Source organism: Porites lutea, chromosome 2, assembly GCF_958299795.1.
Source record: "Porites lutea chromosome 2, jaPorLute2.1, whole genome shotgun sequence".
NCBI classification, from domain to species: domain Eukaryota; kingdom Metazoa; phylum Cnidaria; class Anthozoa; order Scleractinia; family Poritidae; genus Porites; species Porites lutea.
Genome location: NC_133202.1, coordinates 26,204,530 through 26,227,851, shown reverse-complemented (window position 1 = coordinate 26,227,851; position 23,322 = coordinate 26,204,530). Strand labels below are relative to the sequence as shown.

Here is a 23,322-nt window from a genome sequence, read left to right as displayed (position 1 = left end):
TAAGAAGAACAATGAATAGCCAACTGAATTAAGTCATTTCCCAAATCCAAAAGTGAACGCTTTTATTCATGATTTCAAACGGTAAGCGAGAAATTTTAATTTCTTTCTTATCGTTAAAACAGTACTATACATCCAGTGGAAAAATCTTCCGAAGAAAGATTCTGCTCACAGTTTGGCAAGAGAACATGATTTTTTTGCCATCTTTCTTTTCATGTTTTCAAGCGAACCTCGATTTTTGGAAGATCGAAGAAAAATTCCATGAAATTGAGACTTTTCAGTATTTATTAAAGAACAGTGAATAGGCGAAAAAGAAATCCCAAACTCAAATATGATAAACAGGATCGTTTCGAATTCCCTTCTTTAGAATAATCTCATCTTGCATGTATAGGAAGCATGTATGTCTACTCTAGCTAATGGATAATCCTTTTCACAAATTTTGTTCAATTTTTGTTTGCTAGATACATGTATGACCATGGACAGAAGAGGTTTACGAGCTAGGCTAAATCAAACACTTTGCAAACGTCAAGGACTAGTTTGCAGGGCAAGTAGAGATCGAATCACCGCCGCCGTATCGAGCCAGAGCGAATTAACCGAACGTGAGTCATAAAATTATAGTTTTAATAGGATATTAAACTCTGCGGACCAACAGAACCAACAGGTGAGTATCGTTAATCAGGCAAACGGTTATAATGGTGGTCGTGACTGATAAATTCTAAGTAGTCAATTTAAAGAAAATTGATATCTACAACTACTGATTATTAACACGACCAATAAAATAATAATAAAAAATTGTGTTCAACACAGTCACACATGTACATGTAAGCTCCGTAATCAAAAGTAAGTGAAGTGTGGAGTAACACAGGGATTTGATACCAAGCTTTATTTATTTTTACAGCTCGACAAGCTTGTTAATTATCGAGCTACAAAACCAAACTCTACTTTTCAAAATCATTTCTCGCTTACTTACAGATGAAACTTAACAAATATGTTCCACAAATATAATGGTTCTTAATACATTGGCACCCAACGACGGTTTCTTCCTAACTACATTGAAACTGAACACGTTTAAGGTTATCCAGAGTACTGCATTCTAAGCGGGCTATAAAAATTTATGTATCTGTTCGCTCATCGTCGTGGGGGAACTTGAGTCTTTTTGAAATTACAAGGGCTTCAGTATTATTTTCCCGAAAATTTTAGAGGCAATTTAACGTATTTCAAAAATGGAATTTTTCTAATTGCGATCTCCATCATATTTTCAATCTGAAAATTTTAGGTTTCCTTTTTCTACGAAAAATAGCCTAACCTAGGAAGTGAAATGTGAAAAATTAAACTTCAGAAAACCGTAGGAAATTTATTAGATAAGCTTTAAAAATTGTGCACGAGTAAAACATTTTAGCCGTCCTCAAGTTATACAAAATTCTAGGCAATATTTGCTTCTCCAAACAGATATTTTAAAGAAAACAGTCGTTGGATGCCCCTGTTTAGATCACACTCTTCGTACAGAAAAAAGCCGCACTTGTTTCTTAACCGACCATACAGTTGTTCAAAGACAAGCAAAAACTGACAGAATACTTGAGTTGAGGATTTTGAAAATAAAGAAACTGTTTGTTTTCTGAGAGGACAGCTATATTATTTAGTGCGTCTGCAGAAATAAAAAAGTCAAGCAAATTCTTGACCATGAACAAGCCCGAAGCATGAACCGGTGCTACAAGCCACTGTGTAAGACTGTGTAAGACCACTTAAGTTAACTGGTTACACTAAGATTATTTACTGGATGGAATTAAAATAGAAAAGAAAGGAAAATGGCAACTGGGACGGAAAATGAGGATAACAATGTACCACTCTTTCAATTCGAGGTCAGTTTAGGGAAATAATTTCTATAAGAGTGATATCATCTCGCGATGTCTCAGACCCTGGGTTATATATGAATAATCGCACTTGGATTAAAAATATCCGCGAACAACATCAGTTGTTCAGGGGGGATTAGAGCCTTCAGCCTCGATCTGCATAATTCTTCAGATCCTACCCAGCCACATTCAATAATTGCTAAGTGTTAATCACGTTCATTGGGTTTTCGTTTGACCTACTCAAGATATTTCATATCATGATTAAACTTCAGTTCTAGTGCACAAGTTAGAGGACCTTGATGATGCGATCACGAGTTAAAGAGAACACCATGTTGTTTGTACTAATTTTTTCGCTCACGGCTGGTTTCTGCTCTGCTAAGAACAACAAATCACCAGACACCAAGGTAACTATATATCAGATATTGCCACTACACATTTTTTTTATTACAGTTAAATAACGCTAGTTTATAGAGAAAACTATTTTTGGCAGCCTGTTCAATCTTGTCCATCTTGTAATCATGGTGGACAAACCGGGATGTGGACATACATGACATGTATCCCAGGAGCCCCTGGGGCACCGGGTCGAGATGGAGCCAAAGGAGAACTGGGCAACCCGGGGAAAACTGGGACCCAGGGACCACGTGGTCCTGACGGAAAGAAAGGAGCAAAGGGAGAGCCTGGGATCCAGGGTTCCGCCGGACCAAAAGTACAGCGAGGGGACAAAGGTGACAATGGAAAGCCACGACTGGCTTCACACATGAACTGGAAGGAGTGCGCTTGGAAAAAGGAATACGGCACAGATTCAGGATTGATATATGTAAGTGCGGATCGTCACTTTGTTAACCGAGTTAAATAATACTCCGTTAGCTCAAAGCAAGTAATTTTCACTAAAACGATTGACTGCCATAATGCTTTGGTCAGCAGTCAGCGATAATGAAGGCCGCGTCTTTTGAAACTACGTAGTTTTGTGTTAAAAGTGCGGCCATTTTTAGTTTTATTATACTGTGCCTTTCTTTATTCTTAATTTCTTTGCTAACCTTATGAACATGCAGATTTTTTTTGTGTCCAAACACCTTACATTAATTAATATCGTTCAACTGATGTATTTTTTTTATAGAATGGAGTAAATACAAATACAATACAACATGGATGCTGTTTCTTTATTTCTCGTTTAGAACTGTGACTTTGTAAAGAAATACACTGACTCTTCCCTCCATGTCTACTATACTGGTAACCTCAGAGTTGGCGGATGTGACCGATGCTGTAGTCGATGGTATTTCAACTTCAATGGAGCCGAGCGCAGCTCTCCTGGAACTATTGACGGAGCATTCTACATGCATACAGGCAGAAACCACCATCTTCACCGTCACCGCCACATTGAAGGTCACTGCAATAACATTCAGAAAGGAAAGGTGCGAGTGGGATTCTGGGTTGGAAAGTGCGTCACAGGCCATAAGCTTGCTGACGCCTACACTGGTTGGCATTCAATGAATCGTATCTTCATTGAAGAAGTACCGAAAGCTCAGCAGTAAGCACGCGTCATATGATGAGCTGGACTTTTTAAAATAGAAGCGTGTTAGACTTGTGTTATGTCTTGACTGGGTAATGAGGTGTGTAGAGCAAAGTTTGCCATCAAGTCTGTACTAGCTAAAAATAAAGTCCAGGAGCATCCACTGTTGTCTTCAATTTGTTTAATGTTATACTTGCCTCACTCATTTTCTCTATTGAGTCTTAACAACACAGTAAGTTTCGTAACATTATAAGCTGCCTTTCTCTTCAACTCCCTTAACTCGTCCATCTGAACATCCGGTCATTACGTTTCGCTCTCAATTCTGAACTAAAACATTTTAGGGGTCACCACCACAATTTTATCGGGTCAATAGATGAGGTGAAATTGAAACAAAGTATCCTTGGTCATCTTTTACTTTTTTCCTCATAATTGGAACTCTAAAAAATATATGATATATCTAGCGAATTTGTCGGGGGGGAAAGAATGCCTCTTTAATTTTTCGACAGAACAATAATTTAGGTAAAGCGTCTGTTATCCACTTTTTAAATATTAAAATATTTTTGAGGCCGGTTCTGAACCGTTATTTCAGGGTTTTTTTTTTTTTCAGTGCACGCTGTTCCTAGAGTCTCAAACAATTGTAACATAGCTTCTTGAAATTTCTTAAATTCAGAAACCACCTAAAGGGCAGCCCACAAAATGATGGATCCTTTCAAACAACACTCAAATGTGACCACAGCATATATCGGGTCTGGAAAAATAGGCTGTTTTCTGGCTTTATTAAAGGTGTGATCGTAGCAGTTGTGATAGCAACTACAGTAGATTAAAGGAATGCAATTTCAAATGACCTATCACAACTGCGACGATCATTTTGTTCATTTTTAAAATTTTTGAACTTCTTCAATTTAAATCATCACGAAGTTATGAATATATGAAAATCAAATATGAGAGACAACTGCGGGGTGAAGAATTATATGAATTATATGATGCGATGATTTTCTTTCATATAATTCTTCACCCCGCAGTTCTCATGTACGATTTTCATATATTCATAACGTCATCATCATCCTTTCACTGGTTTATAACGAACCAATTCAACGACCTGCTTCCAGAGCGCTGCACAAGTATCACAAAGGTCAAGGGTTCGAATCCCGTACAAGCCTAATTTTTTTTTTTTCAGGCTTTCTTTTTGCAACTGCATAAGTTGCGTCTATTACTGCGATAATCTTCTTTTATATAATTCAAATCATTATCTTCATTGGAATCCTTATAAGGTCCATACGCTTTCCGAAGGAGTCACCCAACAAGTATGCTCAGAAGCGTTGTCATCTATAGACTAAATGTATTTTTCGCTACGTTTTGAGCTCGCACCTCAACCTTTAATGGCGAAGTACTATTTACTGTGGAATATGTGGGTTTGGGAGAGGCAAACGCTGTGACAAAAGCAATCATGTAGATCTGTAACAGAAGCATTTAAAAGAAATAACCTTAGAGCACAAAACAATAGGACGTCGAAAGAAAATTAATGTTGACCTTACATCGTACATATTTCTATATGCCTGAATAATAATTTTGGCTCATTTGTTGATTTTTAATCTATTTCGTAGAGTAAAAAGGAAAAAAAGGAAATATGTAAAGGACATGAATAACTGAAGCGCTAACCTGTTTGTACCCCCCCCCCCCACCCCTCTCCTGCCCGCCTCCTTCAACCCCTTAGCTGTATCCTGTATAACACCATTATTAAGGACGAAGTACACTCTAGTTGCACGAAATAACCGTGCAGTTGTTAGTGGCGTATCCGGGACAAACGGCCAAGGAACTCACCACACCGCTTCGAACACATGAGCCTGAACGAGTTGGCTGCGCTTATGTAAAAGCCCAGTAGACATTAGCAACCTTGCCTAAAGCACTAAAGTGTTCTGCCATTTGAGCTATGAAGACCCATACGCAGGTCAATTTGTTGAGTTCATCTCAACCCGTTAAAGGGATGAAGAGGGATCTTCAAGTTTTAAAAGTTCTTGATCAAAACGCAATCGTCACTGAACATTATACACCATAACCATGTTGATTTGCTGGGGAGAACCATAATTTTAAAGAGTTCCCGCTCAAGTGGTAAGGATAGTCACAAATGCCACTGATTTTATTACCTTTAGATGATAAAAGACTGATTTTTTCTGAATGAATTGAAATATTTCTTGAACAGTTTGAATGCACTGCAGTCGCCGTATAAAATTCCACGAGCCTTGTTGGAAAATATGTGCCCCAAAATTTTAATCTTTGTCCCATTACCAAGATTCAACAAATAATGAATGCAACCATTGAATAAATAGCTGCGGAATGATTAAGAGAAAATTGAATTGGCCATTTCCGAGTTCCAAAAACTCTCACTTTCAAAACGAGGTTAAGTGCGAAACCTTTGTTGTGAAAATGAGATTTATTTCATCATAATTAAAAATCATTTTTACATCAATGGCTTCGCACTTAGCCTCGCTTTGAAAGTGAGTTTTTTTGGAACTCGGAAATGGCCTATTGAATCTAACTTTGAATGTTTTTTTCAGGACAGCCCTATAACATGGAATCACAGAAACAGAATCAAGGAAACTGAAAGGGAATCCGTAATCCTTGAAAGAGGCTTCTGAGGAAATATTGTTTAGAATAAAGTAGAGAAAAAGAGAAGTATATTGTAAAATAATAAAGAAATTTTCCTGGCCAGAGTTTTATATTATTATACCATGCTAAAACTGAGGCATTTTCCTTTTTCTTTTTTAAAGGTATTTCATTTACCATTAGTTAGTTCCAAACATGGGCTTAATTTTACATATTTTTAATTTAAGTATCAAAGTCATGAGTTTGAAAAGTTTGAAGTTTATATATTCATAAATACATAGCAGTTCGAGAACTGTATTGCGTATGTACGTTACATAAATAAAGTTACACAGGTCTAGCTATTAACTATTATAAAATAACTAAGATAGTACGCGCGCTCTGATTGGCCGAGGGGAGTGTTTGCATGAGAGTATGTAAACATGGTTGTGGCGTCAAGATGTTTTGCTTTTCGCGCGCTAATCATACAAGCACCAAATTTGAAAAAGTTTTCGAGTTCAAAACTCGACAAGTTTACTTTATTTGCCCATTCCGTCGTTGGCTGAAACTTAGAAAATCGTTACAAAGAAGGTGTGTCAATTTTTTTTCGCTTAAGGTGACATTTTAAGCTAAGAAAATCAGTATTTTGGGAAGCATCTTTTTGCAAAACAAGAACTGATTACGCGTGCAAGACTTCGTGGACAAGACTTTCCGACTGGTAAGAATTTCTCTTTTAATCAGTGCCATACAAAGATTTTTGCGTTTTTTCTCGAAAAGTTATTTTATAAAAGCAATAGAAAACTTTTTCCCTGTGTTTGCATAGCCTGATGTATTAAAACACGAGAGGGGTTAGGAGAATTCTCGACGGTTATGCAAACCCTCGACTTCGTCTCGGGTTTGCATAACTGTCTCGAATTCTCCCAACCCCTCTCGTGTTTTAATATATCAGGCTATAAAAACACGGAAAACGTTTTCTATTGCTTAATTTTAATCTGTGTATTCAATTAAAAATGATAAAAATGCTCAAAAAATTATTAAAAAGAAACAAGTTAAGAAACTAATACCGTATAGTATCAATACTAATATTGATACTCTAAACTGTGTTCGCTTTAAGACATAAATAATAAAATTATTCTTAAAACGGTGTCAATCTCAATCATTGTGTCAAAAAGTGTCTCACATATTTCGTTATGATGGGTGGCTAATTCCTTAAAGGTTGACAGTAATATCGAGGGCCTCATGACAGCTATGACCAGGGAAGATGATGGCCATTGCTCTCTTCTGTACACGTTCTAATGCTTGCATTAAATATTTAGGAAAACTGTAGTGAAAGACCGGTACCTCATAGTCCATAACTGATTTATTACAACTAAAGTAAAGGATTCCTAAGTCAGTGCGACCAACCTTAGCTCTCTTGAGTTGAACCAAAAGCTTCGGGAAACGCTTCATGCAGAACAAAATTATGCTCGAAAACAGCAATGACAGTGAAAAACTCTATAAGAAACTCTCTAAAAGTTAAACAAATTAACAGCATAGTGGAAAATATGTCAATATTTTAAAGGTCCAATGTAATCTTTTCTTCAACATCATTTTCCTAGGTTTAAAAAGTAAAATCTCTCTTGTTTGACCCTAGTGAAATGCTTATTGCAAAGCACAGATATAGAGGTGAAGATTTACGGCAAAAAAAAAACACACACACACACACACACACAGAACACAAATGGTGCCTGAACTTAGTGTTCTTATTATCTTTACCTTTGAGGAACAGTTCTGTTTTATTCTGGTTTCCATTTCCAATCCTGTTTTCATAATTCAGATTCTGGATTTGATTTGCAGATTCCACATTTTAGGGTTGCCCGACTTTTCATGGATTGAACTGAATGAACATAGCTGGACTAAATTGAATAAATACAATAAAAGAGAATTTACTAAAATGAGGACTAAATTGGCTACTGAATTATGTAAATAGTGAACACTGTTACACTTTGGCTTGTCATAGCGGTTGCAAAACTCAGTAAAGAAATGCCAGCAAGTCCATGGAAGACAATCATCAAAAATCAACAGTGAAAGCCTTTAACACCCTCAGTGAAATTGAACCAGCTGATTCAATCACTCATCATATTGAATGCAGAAAATAAAATAGGCCACTTAACGTAAACAGATGCTTCTAAGATTTCCAAGCTCCCACACTGATAAACCGCCCCCTACCCCCCCCCCCCCCAAGCCATAGGCCCACCTCTCTGTAAACAAAAAATAAATATATAAAAAGTAAAAGTATTTTGATCAGCACTGCTATACCTGTAGCTTGTTTTAAAGCTGTTTTTTTCTGTTCTAGTTACTCAGCCCTTAGAACATCACCCCTTGCAAAGATTTTTTAAGCCGAGGGCTTATAAGCTGCAGTTTACTAGCCTGTTCCAGGCATTCAGATAGTAGGGCGCGAGAGAAAAATTCACAAAAAAAAAAACGAGGGGAGACTCGCCCCCCATATTAGACCATTGAACATCGTGAAACTGAATAGACCTTGTCACGGTTTTCGACGCCATTTTGACGAGTAGGCAAGGAAATTTTGGCGCGGCTACCAAGCTTCATACAAATCTCTTAAAATTTTTGTCACGCGCCCGACTCACCGGCAATTCTCAGCGTTTTTTTCGTACTTCGTTGCACTAAGAGATTTTTCCTTTTCGGGATCTTGAAGGTAAGTAGATTTTCTAGCTCTGTGGTAAAAACTATCCCGATCGCTCATCAAATAAGTCCGTTTTGGCACAAAAAGCACAGAAGCGCGTGGATCGTACGATGCGTGCAAACAAAACAAACTTGGCATAATTTAGGTGATGATTATTAAATTGGCCTAAAAAAGGGTCTGATCATCGTGCCGTGTTTTGATTATCTTTCAGTAAAGTTTATACAAACCAAATAACGCAAAAAAAAAGTTGTTTCTCAAATCGATAGAATTCTGTATATTGAAAACTGAATAGGAATTTTTCGTTTTGTCGCTTTTGAAGTGATCTCTTGTGATGTTCCCAGCTGTTATTCTACCCTTAATGTTTCCTAATACAGCCTTTCTTTCGTCCAAGAGTATGCCAAAAGGAAAGAAACCCAAGAAAGCCCATTGCTGTGTTGGAGGATGTAATAATGATGACCGGTATCCTGATAACTATAAGTATCACTCACATGTGACAACTATGGAGTTTTTCAATTTTACCACATCTGCTTCAAAACGAGTTATATGGATAAGGAATGTTCAAAAAGGTCGACTAGACTTTTTTGATCCCAAACCTGGAACTTTCATTTGTGCAAATCATTTTAAAGATGGTAAGCCAACTCCTGAAAATCCTCATCCAACAGAATTTATGACAAAACTGTCAAATGAACATGGAAGCACACCAAAGAAAAGGAAAAAACCAGCTGAGAGGACAACTCCAGCTTCAGAGACATTTCAATCAGAAGAGGAGCTTTCTGATCTGGATTTCCATTACTTATCTGAAGGTTCTGAATCAGAGCCTGAAACTGCACATCCAGATTTTACGTTTGAAATTGTTGCGACAGAGGGAATGGTCAGTTTTTATACAGGACTTCCAGACTCGAGGACTTTTGAGTTGCTCTATGATTATCTTAGACCAAAGGCAAAAAATATGAATTACTGGAAAGGTGAAGCTCAGGTCCGAAAAGAGAGGCAAAGTAACAATGCTGCCAGGTCTCTTGCAGCTATGTTTGATGAATTTAAGAGAGCTGGTGAGGAGACACCCTCTGTAAAGAGAGGACCAAAGAGGAAGCTTCAGTTAGAAGAGGAACTTCTTTTGACTTTAATGAGGCTCAGACTTGGACTTTTTGTTGAAGATTTGGCCGTTAGATTCAAGGTTTCTCATTCCTTAGTCACTCAAATTTTTTCTACCTGGGTTAGGTTTATGTCACGAGAGCTAAACTGGATGATTATGTGGCCAAGCAGAGGACAAATTCAGTTGGAGCTTCCAGAGGCCTTTCGAAAAATCTATCCCAAAGTTCGGTGCATTATTGATTGCACTGAAGTTTTTACAGAAACCCCAAGTGCTCTTGACATCCAAGCTACACTCTGGTCTGATTATAAACATCATTCAACAATGAAGTTTCTGGTTGCAGTCACTCCAAACGGAGCACCGTGCTATGTGTCACCATGCTACGGAGGAAGGGCAACTGATAAATTTATTGTTAAAGACTGTGGTTTCTTAAATTTTGTGGAACCATATGACCAGATTATGGCTGATAGGGGTTTCAAGATAAAAGATGAACTGTTGATGCGCAATGCTTACCTTTGCATTCCACCCAGTACCAAAGCTGGTTCACAAATGGTCCCAAGAGAAGTACAGGAAACATCTAGGATAGCCAATGTTAGGATATATGTTGAGCAGGCAATTGGGCGATTGAAAAGGTTCAATATCCTCAAGAATGAACTCCCAATCAACTGTCTCCCATTATGTGATGACTTAGTGCAAGTTGTTTGTGCACTTACATGCTTACAAGACCCACTGTGTGTGTGAGTGGGCTGTGATACATGTACTGTAAAAGACACTGAGAATTAGTTCATCTTGTTTAATACCCTTGTGGTATTTTTAGTTAAAACTCGGTGACAAAGCCATACAACTTTAACAACATGGCAAGAATTAAGATACAGTAAAATCAATTTTAGGGTTAGTGTCCATTTTCTAGGCCAAACGCAACTATTGATGCTACTGTTTTCTGCCCTCAACAGAATTAAATGACTTTTATCTTAAAGATCAAGTAAAGGTAAATCATGGTGTGGAGTTGTTAGGCTAGTCTACTATCTAATGTGAAACATTAAGGTGAGCATCTGCCTAAATGTCCCTGGTAACCATGAAAATGAATGCTAATAGGTCATCAAGGATCCACAAGAGAGGTTAGATCAAGCTCCCTATCCACAAAATCTAAAAGGCAAGCTTGGCAAAACCACTCTGGATCATCCTCGATGTGAGTGATCTGTGCACACACAAAATGGAACCATGCTCCACAATGGTCACAGCATATGCTATTGTCAGGGGAATTCTCTGGGAGCTCCTCTCCCTCTAAAATGACTTTCTCACATTTGGGGCAAAAATATATATTCCTCAAGCCTAATAGGACCTTGGCCATGTAAGACTTAAAAAATACATCAAGCTTTAGAATGATGTTGTCCCAAAATGAATCATCAAAATGTATCAGTTCTACATGTAGTTCCTTTGTTGTCCACACAACGAAGTTCAACTTTGATAACGATTTGGCAGCCATAACACCAGTCACTTGAAAGAAATACTTGTGACTTCTTTTCAGCTGAATCACTCCATCCCTCTGCTCCAGGAAATCTGTTTGTTCCCAGGCCTCACTGACACACAAGTCCCGAATGGAATATGGGCACTTAATTTCCAATGCAGTTGTACCACAGCATGAACATGTCATAATCCCATCAGGACTGGCCCCAATGTAGGGTTTGTCTTTAAGAACACAAAGTCCACTCTTTGTTAACTTGCAGTTTTGGTGCTGTGAAAGAGCCCGCGCATAAAATTCATTATATGCCTCGTTTTCTTTTTCTTTGCCCCACCTGACTGATGGGATGTGGTCAATGTTCTGCGATCCAAGAACTAGTTTTGAAACAAGAGGAGTTGTTGGTGGTTTGACGGAACCTCGAGCTTTTGCAAGGGAGTCAACTTTTGTGCATACATCTTTAAAGTTCGATGCAGTTATCCGTCCTTTTCTGTGCCTGATCCAAGAAAATGAGTCACTTTGGCCCTTGGTTTCTCGCTCAATTTGGGAAACCTCCATTGCACTTAAGGGGATAGCTTCCAAAAATTTATTTACAATGTCCTGATCACTCTCACTACCATCTAATGATGCAGTAAAATTCTCTGCAAATTTAGTCAGTTCTAAAGGTCTGTCCATTTGATTGTGCTTTTCTGACTCTACACTTTTGAAAATTTGTGCATTGGGCCTGATCTGTTTGTACCCATCCAAGAATCCCTTTTTCTGCTCATCAGTCACATTCCTTTCCCCCTCTTTCCTTGGATCAAAATGTCTCCATTCATTTATAATAATTCCTTCATTTTCTTCATTTTCAGTTGTTCTCTTGTCTTTTCTGATTCGCATGTCCATTATCTTTCCTGGCTGCACATCTCTCCTGGTTGATACATTCCATCCGCAAGGGACTGATGTACATGATGGATCTGTATAACCATGGGTGAATGCATATTCCATCTTGTAAAGCGATGCAATTATGTGGCTGCATGTTGCACTCGTGCCAGCAATGCATGTGCACCAACCACACAAGACAGTTCCATCTTTCTTGAGGGCTACCCAGACTTCTCTTGGGTCCTCTCTGATGCGCTGCGATGGAGTTACCTTGCATTGCAACACACACTTTCCATCCTTGTTGTCTGCAAAGAGGATGGTACCCACAAAGTTACTTTTCCAGTAGGAATAAGCTTTTTCATCCTTATATTTCCCAATGTAATCTGAGTCAAACTCTTCGTTTGACAGAATATAAGCAAATATCTTGCCAAGGTCGACTGGTGGCCATTTTGTCATGTCATCCACCCATGTAGTGTCACTGGATTTAGGATCTGATAGATCGTACTTGCGTAGTCTGTCCTGGAATTCCCTTTGCAAACTGGCCAAGTGTTGCTCTTGGGAAACTTGGACTGGAAGCTTCATTTCAAAGGCAGAAAAAGCTCTTGCGACTACTTCTACCTTCCGGCCAGTTGTCGACAATCCCCTTAAACTTAGATAGTCCTTGAGGTTTCCCATGGACAAATCCAGAAAATCTTCATACACTTCCATCTGAATGAAGCATTGAACGCAATTAGGACAATGTTTATAGCACAGTAAAACACGATCCACGAACTACAACCTGACTATGACATCAGAGTTAATCACTTTAAGTTAAAAAATATATATTTAAAACGCAATGAGATGCGATTTTCTAAGGCACTAAATTGATTTCAGTGACTTTTCAGAAAAGCTTAGAGGGGACCTTTGTATCGATAGACGAAATAAATGTGTTTTTAGTCGATCTTGAAAAGCCTACATTATGCCATGTTTGTTTTGTTTTGCACGCATCGTACGATCCACGCGCTTCTGTGCTTTTTGTGCCAAAACGGACTTATTTGATGAGCGATCGGAATAGTTTTTACCACAGAGCTAGAAAATCTACTTACCTTCAAGATCCCGAAAAGGAAAAATCTCTTAGTGCGACAAAGTACGAAAAAAACGCTGAGAATTGCCGGTGAGTCGGGCGCGTGACAAAAATTTTAAGAGATTTGTATGAAGCTTGGTAGCCGCGCCAAAATTTCCTTGCCTACTCGTCAAAATGGCGTCGAAAACCGTGACAAGGTCTATTGAGTCCGACTAATTAAGTTCGACGTCCGAATCAACCATCGAACTTATTTCATTATATTTGGGTCGACCTAAATAGGTACATGAAAAGATCGACGTTTGAACTGGACCTAAGTGTACATGTATTTATGCACTATATTTCATTATAAAATGCATTTACATGTAAGTCAACAAAGCTAAATTCTGACACGGCAAATTAACAGACGGTCAATGTCCCCATTTTGCTGTCCAAAATGTACGAGCATACCTAAATGTGCAAGTTTTTTCTTTTTTCATTATGAATGTTCTCTTCAAAATATTACTCACATGTATTGGGCTAACCACCTTCCCTTCCGTTCCTGTTAAAGAGCAGGTAGTAAAATATGCAGCATAGTGTGTAGTTTTGTTTTCTTTTGTAGCGGGGAAGCATGAGCCTCCACTAGAACTAGAACGAGAGTCGGAATCCTTCTTCATAATTTGGGAAATTCCAGTCCACTTTGAAGATGTTTTCAAATCATTATGGACATCAATACCACCAGAACACCTTCCAAAGGTATTACAACGTTTTCTGGCCAATGCAACATTGATGAAAATGTCGAATACGCTTCACATTGAAGTGCCGACCGCGATTTTTGAACAAGTTGAAATCAGTCAGGCGCAGAGGGGACACTGGGACCAAGTATCAAGAACTCTTTCCCAGGGTCTTTCCCAGGTGTTCCATAGGGAAACCACACAATCTGTTTTTGAACAGCAAGTGATTTTTTCATGATTGCTGTTTGTGTAACCGATGTAATGTTATGGTAAATGTACTGTATTTATTGTTTGATTCGTCTGTAGCGGTACATTGTCCTCCTTTTGCCTCAGAAGAGGTGTTTTGAGCAAACTTAAGCTGAGAAAAGAAACTGGAGTCTAGTTTCCCGTTTTTTTCCTGTACCCTTTACGAGAAATAAGGTACTTTACTATCTAATAAAATGTTTTGAAATCAACGTTTTGATCCATTTAGTTTGGATCGATATAACAAAATAAACCCGTTTAGGCGATTAGAGAGTAGAAAAAGATTCCTGAAGGAAAGACTTAGTTACTACAGTTTCAAGTTGCTTACTACACTGCAGTCAGAGGACTGATCAGAAGAAGTTAGGCACAGTCCGGTTTCGGTAGAATTACAAACTTATATTAAACTAACAATATATTTAACTGATTTGCTCCTCTTTGACAATCACCGCCGAAAAAAAAATTATACATTTGAAGGAGTTTGCAGTATTCCGCTTTGACCATGTCCGTGAAATATAAAAGAGATAATAGAGAGTTTTAAGAAACTTGAAATCGTCAAATCAGTAAATTGTTCTTCCGCGTTCATCCTGGAAATGTCACTGATGCCGCTCCTTGTCATCCCGCTCTCTAAATACCCTTTAATAAAGAAACAGTATTTGTCGAAACTTATCCCTTAAAGCGCATTCAGGAAGATGTCTTGATATCGGTTGCTTTGGTTCAAGATATCAGATTTGACTCCAATGTCCAAATGTTGACGTGTGTCTATTAATTCGTTCAGGGCAATGTGATCTTGAGCCTTTGATCATAAGGCGCACAGCTAACAACAGCTTTCTTGATTTTCAGCAGAGTTTTAGCTTTACTACTCTCCTCGTCGAAAACTTGTACTCATTTTTCCACCAAACGAAACAGGACTAATCTATTTATGTCTCTAAACCTGGCATCAACGATGATAATTCTTCGTCAAACAGTAGCGCCTAAGAATGATCCAGATTTCACTCTAGACAATCAAAATTCCCATGCTACCATTACATATACAAGCTCTGCCATACACGTACTAGTGAAGGGATGTTACAGCGAATACTTGAAGTTAAATTTACACAACTTCTACAAATGTCGCTATACAGATGTACTCATCGAGAAAATGTGTTTTTTTTTTACTTTAACTGAAAGAAAAAACGTTTAAAAATCCAAATCACTGATCCACATTTTTAACACGTGTTGTTTGCGCATTTTCTGCTTTGCGTGACCCATTTCTACCACAAGAGCAAAGAATCGAACTTTTAATGTTTTGTTACTGATACTTATTATCCATTAGAATTAGGAACTGAAATAATTGAATTTGATGACCAGGGACGGATCTTTGAAGCTCATAGACGGAAATTTGTCAAGAATCAAATAAAGCCCAAATAAAGGACAAGTTTCGAAGTTTAAAGATGGGCTCTACTGAAAGAATTCTTCCGCCTAGTACTGATAGAAATATAAAAAGTCTTGAACACTTCACTGAAAATTAAAACTTGGCGATCGATTTTTGAAGCAGATGTCAGTCAATAACGGAAATGTAAGAAATAAGGACAAATGAACGCGTTTAAGTTTAGAATTGGTAATAAAGACTCCCTCGATATACGTGAAACTTTTGAGACACTAGAAGGCCGCCGGTATATGACTGGCCTGTTTTTATTAACTAATCAAACGTCGATTTCCATAATCATGTTAACGAATATCCACATTTAGATTTGCCTTGTCTTTAAAAAAAGCCAAGGCTCACCAATGAATGCAGTGGAGTAGTCACTTACAAAACAATGTTATTATTGATTCGTAAACAGAGTAGATACCAGAATCTGAATGGATGAATGATACTAAATAGCGTAGGATTGATGATATTAAACAATTCAAATTTTAAATTTGCGAACAATGCTTCACTGTTTAGTAAATTTCCCTGAACACAAGAAATACAAACAAAAGTGGCATTTCTGTTTGCTAAGAGGATGAGCTTCATTTAAAAAAGTTTCATTGATGAACAATAAGCTAACAATAGCCACTATAGTTTAAGATATCGAATATTAATCAAGGTAAACTGGACAAAACAAGAACAAATTAAGAAAACTCCACTGAAAATTTTGGATGAATGAAAGAATTATTTTCTATGGGATATTGCGGTTTATACTGTCAAAAAAGACGACTAACATCAACTTTACAGGTAAGAACATTTTTTTTTTTGACAAAACTAATACCTTTATCATCTTTGCCGTTCTAATTTTATTCAACAATGTACCGTAAAGCGAAATTCAAATTATCATTTTATTTACATGTACTTACCATTCGGGGTGAACTGTAAAATGTTTTTATATTTTATGTCGAATCGGTTACGTTTTTCTAGTTTGGTCGCAAATACATTAACCAGATTCCCGTTAATATTGTTACAGCTGTATTAAACAAGCTAAGAGTTCCTATACATAACTCAGTAAATCGTCTGTGAATATTCAATGTTTCGTGGAATCCCAAGGCGATTTCCATAATAGTTTTGGTTTCAGTGTACTCACCAATTTACTGTAATTTTATGCTTCCAAATTATTTGGAAGCATAAAAGGACAGTAAATTTCAGCCTACGAGTCACGGTTTCAAATTTACCGGTGAAAAAAATTTACCGGTGAAAGCACTTTCACAGCTCGAAATCAGTATACACTGATGAAATTGTCTAGATATTTCTGTCAGTAATTGTTAGATTGAATTTACAAAGCAATTTTCGAGCTCATTATTTTTTAGGCTACAAAATTCAAAAACATAGCTTTCCCACTAGAAGTTTGAAAATTTCGGTCTGTTATGCGTATTAGCTTTCAATGAACAGCTCCTTACTTTAGGACACAATTTCTGGAAGAAAATACAGACAGACTGAGATATTTTTTTTCGTTGTGCTAAAGCTCTCACAATTGTTTACCTGTAGAACTTAATATTAAAAAATTAAGAGTGAAATACTATTACAAAGCTAACTCATACAGTTGATTCAATAAGACGAACAATGAATAGGCAACTAAATGAAGTCATTTTCCAAATCCAAAACTAAGGCTTTCATTCATGATTTCAAACGGTAAGCGAGAAATTAACAGTAGTCAATATATCCAGTGCCGAAGAATGATTCTGCTAACAGTAAGGCAAAAGAAGAACATGTTTAGTATGGTTGTCCCAAGCGAACATGGAATTTTCTGAGGATCGGAGAAAAGTTCCAGTTTTTCACCATTTATAAAAGAACAGTGAATAGGCGAAAAAAGAATCCCAAACTCAAATCTGATCTATAGGATCGTTTGGAACTTTCTGCTTTGGAATCATCTCATCTTACATGTATATTAGTAACATGTATATCTACTCTAGCTTCAGTATGGATAATCCTTTCCACAAATTTTGTTCAATTTTTGTTTGCTAGATACATGTATGACCATGGACAGTAGAGGTTTACGAGTAATGCTAAATGACACACATCTCAAACATCGAGGACTATTCGGTAGGGCAGGTGAGAATCACCGCCGCCGTATCGAGTCAGAGCCGTCTGTGCGAACTTGAGTCATAAAATTATAGTTTTAAAAGGATAATAAACTCTGCGGCCCAACAAAACCAACAGTATCGTTAATCAGGCAAACGGTTATAATGGTGATCGTGAATGATAAATTCGAAATAGTAAATTTAAAGAAAATTGATATCTACAATTACTGATTATTAACACGGCCAATAAAATAATTGATATCTACAACTACTAATTATTAACACGACCAATAAAATAATAATAAAAAATGTGTTCAACACAGCGACATATATAAGCTCCGTAATCAAAAGTGACGTGTAGAGTAATACAGCGATTTGAAACTAAGCTTTATTCATTTTTACAGTTCGACAAGCTTGTTAATTTATCGAACTACAAAACCAAAATCGACTTTTTTGTTAAATCATTTGTCGTATGCTTACAAAGGAAATTTAATTAATATTTTCCACAAACTATAATGGTTCTTTACACAGAGGGGCACCAAACGACGATTTCCTCCTAAATCCATTGAGACTGAAAACTTTTTAGGCTATCCAGAGTACTGCATTCTATGCAGGGCTACGAAAGTTTGTGTATCTGTTCGCTCATCGTATGGGAACTTGAACCTTTTTAAAATTACAAGGGCTTCAGTATTATTTTCCCAAAAATTTTAGAGGCAGTTTAACGCATTGACCGAAATGATAATTTTTCTGATTCCTCTCTCCATCACATTTTCTAATCCGAAAGTTTTAGGTTTCCTTTTTTCTACGAAAAAAAGTCCTAACCTAGGAAGTGAAATGTGAAAAAATAAACTTCAAAAAAGCCGTAGGGAATTTATTAGATAAGCTTCGAAAATTGTGCATGAATGCAACGTTCACTTATAAATTTTTAGCCGTCCTAAAGTAATAGAACATTCTAGACAATATTTCCTTCTCCGAACAGATACTTTAAAGAAAACAGTCGTTGGGTGCACCTGTTTAGATCACACTCTTCGTAAAGAAAAAGCCGCTCTTGTTTCTTAACTGACCATAAAGTTGTTCAAAGACAAGCAAAAACTAACAGAATACTTGAGTTAAGGATTTTGAAAATACAGAAACTGTTTGTTTTCTGAGGGGACCGCTATATTATTTAGTGCGTCTAAAGAAATAAAAAAGTCAAGCATGAACCGCGGTGCTTAACAAATGGTGAATCATCGAGCGACTGTGTAAGATCACTAAAGTTAACTGATTACACTAAGATTAATTACTGGATGGAATAAGAACGGACCAGAATGGATAATGGCTACTAAGAAGGAAAATGAGTACAACAATTTACCACTCTTTCAATTCGAGGTCAGTTTAGGGAAATAATTTCTATAAGAGTGATATCATCTAGCGATATCCCAGACTGCAACTTTTCTTTCAATTGTACAGTTATACTTTGGGTTATATATGAATAATCGCACTTGGATTAAAAAAAAATCCAAGTACAACATCAATTTATTTCTAGTAAAAGTTGTACACTGTAGGTTAAAATGATGTTGTAAGAAACAAATGTGTACAGTAGTTCAAAAATTATGAAAAGAGGCCTTTCGTCGGGTGAATTGGTTACTTAGCAACCTAATATTTCCGCAGGCAAATGAATTTGTTTAATGGAAATTAGAATACATACGTAGGCTGTTTAGTGAGCATGTTTTGACGCCGAGAAACGTATTCAAACAAGAAAATTCTATGATTCAATCCCTAGCAGAGTGTTGGTATGTACAGTGCTCGAAGCCTTCTTGTTTTTCTCTAGCTTTATTTAAATTATGCTTTTGATTCAATGTTTCTTTATTTCTTCTTTCTTCCAGTTCTCATAACCTTCATGAAGACAGATCACCAGATGAGGAATGAAAACATATGGCAAACAAGGTAAATCATATATGCGCCACGCTTTCTATATCACCTTCGGCCCATAGTAATTTGTCACGGATCAGATTAGGAATGACTTTTCAATGTATAATGCACAGAACAATTTAAGCGGGTAAAATGTTAATAAGCAGTATTTAACAATCATTTACCATGGTAAAAAAAAAGGATTTTCAGAGTCCAATGATAGTATCAAACATGATTCATGTTAAGCGTCTTTATCAAACAATTCTGATTATAGTTCAGAATCATTTCAACTTTGCTTATTTGGATATACTGTTGTGTTGACTTCCGCAGAGAGAATTTTCAAGCTTGGATGTGGATAAATTCTGTGCTTTATTCTGGATACGGAAATGACCGACGGAAGAACTTGTAATAATTATTGTAATTTCTTTTGTCTTGTTTTTCAGTAACTTCTAATAACTTGTACTTCGCTTGGGTTTACAGTAATATAGTATAAAAATACCCTAATTTAGACAACGACAGATTATGCTAAGATTCAGTCTTGCAAATTGTTCTCGGTTTAATTTTTCTGCCAATGCACCAAAAGGTGATGAGGTGACGGCCATCCTTGTGAAGGTATAACACCGGTACAAAATATATACCCGGCTGTTAAAGGACAAAATTGAGCTATACCAAGAGATAGATCTTACACTTAAAAATATATATATATATAAAATATAATAAATGATGTTGTGGTTGGTAGATTCTCGACCATGAAACAAAAGCATGATTTGCATGCACAGGAACTCAGTTCCTGAAAAACACAAAACAAGAATTTCTCACGTAAAGGCAAAAGAACCAATCAAAATGCTCGACGTCTTTTAGACGTGAGATGTAATGATTGGGGGATCGGATTTCGTTAAAACTTGTTTTAAAAACATGAAAAGGTAAGTAATTATTGCAAGAGCGGAAATAAATTAACCCGTAACGATAATCATTGCTATCATTTGGCTTTGGCAATCGTAAAACGAAGGTAAGTTAACTTCAAAAGACGCTGTAACAGTCATCGAGATTCCATTGCATTTAAGCGGTACATTCATTCCAAGGCATATCTTAAACATAAAGTATATTATTATTCATTCAAAATATCCTTGAGTTCTGAACAAGATTACCTCATGGTAGACTTTTTCAAACCTTTGGCCAATTTCTCGGTACGGTTTCAAAAACAGATGTTTGTCCGTTGCAGATACTCCTCAGAAAGTACATAAAATTCATCAAGCGATATGTTTAGCGCATTCTTGTATTACTTCTGTTCACTGAGATTTAGTTAGAAATCAGCTATTTCGTCCCTGGTTAGCCGTAAACGCCATTTGTTTTAGTTCACTCGTGAAAAAACAGCTTGGCAGCTTGGCAATGATGGTCTAGTCCTAGAAGCCTTTATTCCAATATACAAAATATGGTAAGCGCGAGATGGTTATGAAGAATTGGGGGGGGGGGGGGGGGAGCAAGGGGATTAGAGCCTTCATCCTCGGTTGATAACATCCTCCTCGATCTACATAATTCTTCAGATCCTACCCAGCCACATTCAATAATTGCTAAGTCTTAATCATGTTCATTGTGTTGTCGTTTGACCTACTTAAGATATTTCATATCATGATCAAACTTCAGTTCTAGTGAACAAGTTAGAGGACCTTGATGATGCGATCACGAGTTAAAGAGAACACCATGTTGTTTGTACTGATTTTTTCGCTCAGGGCTGGTTTCTGCTCTGCTAAGGACAACAAACCACCAGACACCAAGGTAACTATATATATCAGATATTGCCAGGACACATGTTTTTATTACAGTTAAATAACGTTAGTTTATAGAGGAAACCAGGAATGATGTATTATATGTTAATTTAACTAAATCAGTCTGAAGGTTGATTAAGAAGACTACCAAATTCAAACAAAAAATTAAGATGGTATGGTTACTTGTACAACCTCGATCACTATTTTGAGAAGAAAGACAACATTTTAACGTTTTAAAGAATCAAAATTAACATTTTTACCAAAACAGCTTCTTTACTGGAAAATAGATTTCTTTTTCCAAAATCCCAATTGGCGATTACATTGAAAAACCCCAATGAAAACTTGGAAAATTAAGGAACTGCTTCCTGGCCTGGATTGAAATGCTAGAGTACAGGTGAAATTGCGAAGCGCTACTAGCAGTTTGTCACTGACTTTTTCTCTCTTTGGCAGCCTGTTCAATCTTGTCCATCTTGTAATAATGGTGGACAAACCGGGATGTGGACATACATGACATGTATCCCAGGAGCCCCTGGGGCACCTGGTCAAGATGGAGTCAAAGGAGACCTGGGCAGCCCGGGGAAAACTGGGACCCAGGGACCACGTGGTGCTGACGGAAAGAAAGGAGCAAAGGGAGAGACTGGGATCCAGGGTGCCGCCGGACAAAAAGGGGAGCGAGGGGATAAAGGCGACAGTGGAACGCCACGACTGGCTTCACATTTGAACTGGAAGGAGTGCGCTTGGAAAAAGGGACACGGCACAGATTCAGGACTGATATATGTAAGTGCGGATCGTCACTTTGTTAACCAAGTTAAATAATATTCTATTAGCTCAAAGCAATTAATTTTTACTGAAATGATTGATTGCTATAATTCTTTGGTCAGCGCGCGGTTAGCGATGGTGATGGCTGCGTCTTTTGAAGCTACGTGGTTTTGTGTTAAGGCCGGGCGATAATCGGTTTTATTACACTGTGTTCTTCTCTATTATTAATTTTTTCGCTAATTTTTGTCGAAACACCTTGAATTAATTAATATTGTACAACTGATGTCTTATTTTTTTGTAGACTGGAGTAAACAAAAATGAAATACAATACGGATGCTGCTTCTTTATATCTCTTTTAGAACTGTGACTTTGTGAAGAAATACGCGGACACTTCCCTCCATGTCTACTATGCTGGTATTCTCAGGGTTGCCTTTTGTGACGGCTGCTGTAGTCGCTGGTATTTCACCTTCAATGGAGCCGAGTGCAGCTCTCCTGGAACTATTGACGGTGCATTCTACATGCGAACAGGCAGAAATCACGATCTTCACCGTCACCGCCACATTGAAGGTCACTGCAATAACATTTAGAAAGGAAAGGTGCGAGTGGGATTCTTGGTTGGAAAATGCGTTACAGGACATAAGCTTGCTGACGCCCACACTGGTTGGCATTCAATTAATCGTATCTTCATTGAAGAAGTACCGAAATCTCAGCAGTAAGCACGTGTCATATGATGCCGAGCTGGACTTTTTAAAATAGAAGCGTGTTAGACTTGTGTTATGTCTTGACATGGGTAATGAGGTGTGTAAAGCAAAGTTTGTTATCAAGTCTGTATCAGCTAGAAATAAAGTCCAGGAGCATCCACTGTTATTTTCAATTGGTTTAATGTCATAATTGCCTCACTCATTTTCCCTAATGAGTCTTAACAACACAGTACCTTTAGTGGGATTATAAACTGCCTTTCTCTTTAACTACCCTAATTCGTCCATCTGAACATTCCATTAAGTTTCGCTTTTGATTCTGAACTAAAGCCTTTAAAGGGTCACCACCACCATTATATCGGGTCAATAGATGAGGTGAAATTGAAACTAAGTATCCTTGGTCATCTTTTACTTCTTTTCTCATACTTGGAACTCTAAAAAATATACATAGTATATCTGGCGATTTTTTCATGGGAAAAACGACAAAGTATGATTATCATTTTTCCCACTTTAATTTTTCGACAGTACAATGATTTAGGTAAAGGTATCCACTTTAATATTTTTTAGGCCGGTTCTGAGACGTTATTTTAGGGTTTTCTTTCTTTTCAATGCAAGCTGTTACAAGAGTCCCAAACAATTGTAACATAGCTCCTTGCTATTTCATATAAAGGGCAGCCCACAAAATGATGGAT

At 37.2% G+C, this 23,322-nt stretch overlaps 2 protein-coding genes across 3 annotated transcripts; both read left to right on the top strand.

The window, feature by feature from the left end:
• The first annotated feature begins 1,987 nt into the window (after positions 1 to 1,987).
• Positions 1,988 to 22,806, top strand: LOC140928140 (uncharacterized). 2 transcript variants are annotated; one of them, XM_073377852.1, is made up of 4 exons: positions 20,354 to 20,416; positions 21,052 to 21,183; positions 21,624 to 21,950; positions 22,292 to 22,806. In XM_073377852.1, exons 2-4 carry the CDS (start codon positions 21,079 to 21,081, stop codon positions 22,517 to 22,519), a joined length of 660 nt encoding a protein of 219 aa, XP_073233953.1. In that variant the 5' UTR covers positions 20,354 to 20,416; positions 21,052 to 21,078; the 3' UTR covers positions 22,520 to 22,806. The 2 variants fall into 2 exon arrangements, with proteins under 2 accessions (XP_073233954.1, XP_073233953.1); XM_073377853.1 differs by lacking the exons at positions 20,354 to 20,416; positions 21,052 to 21,183; positions 21,624 to 21,950 and adding exons at positions 1,988 to 2,251; positions 2,338 to 2,664.
• On the top strand, positions 9,015 to 10,451 carry LOC140927894 (uncharacterized). The gene has a single exon (XM_073377594.1). The coding sequence runs from the start codon at positions 9,015 to 9,017 to the stop codon at positions 10,449 to 10,451; it is 1,437 nt and encodes a 478-aa protein (XP_073233695.1).
• Positions 22,807 to 23,322: the final 516 nt, after the last annotated feature.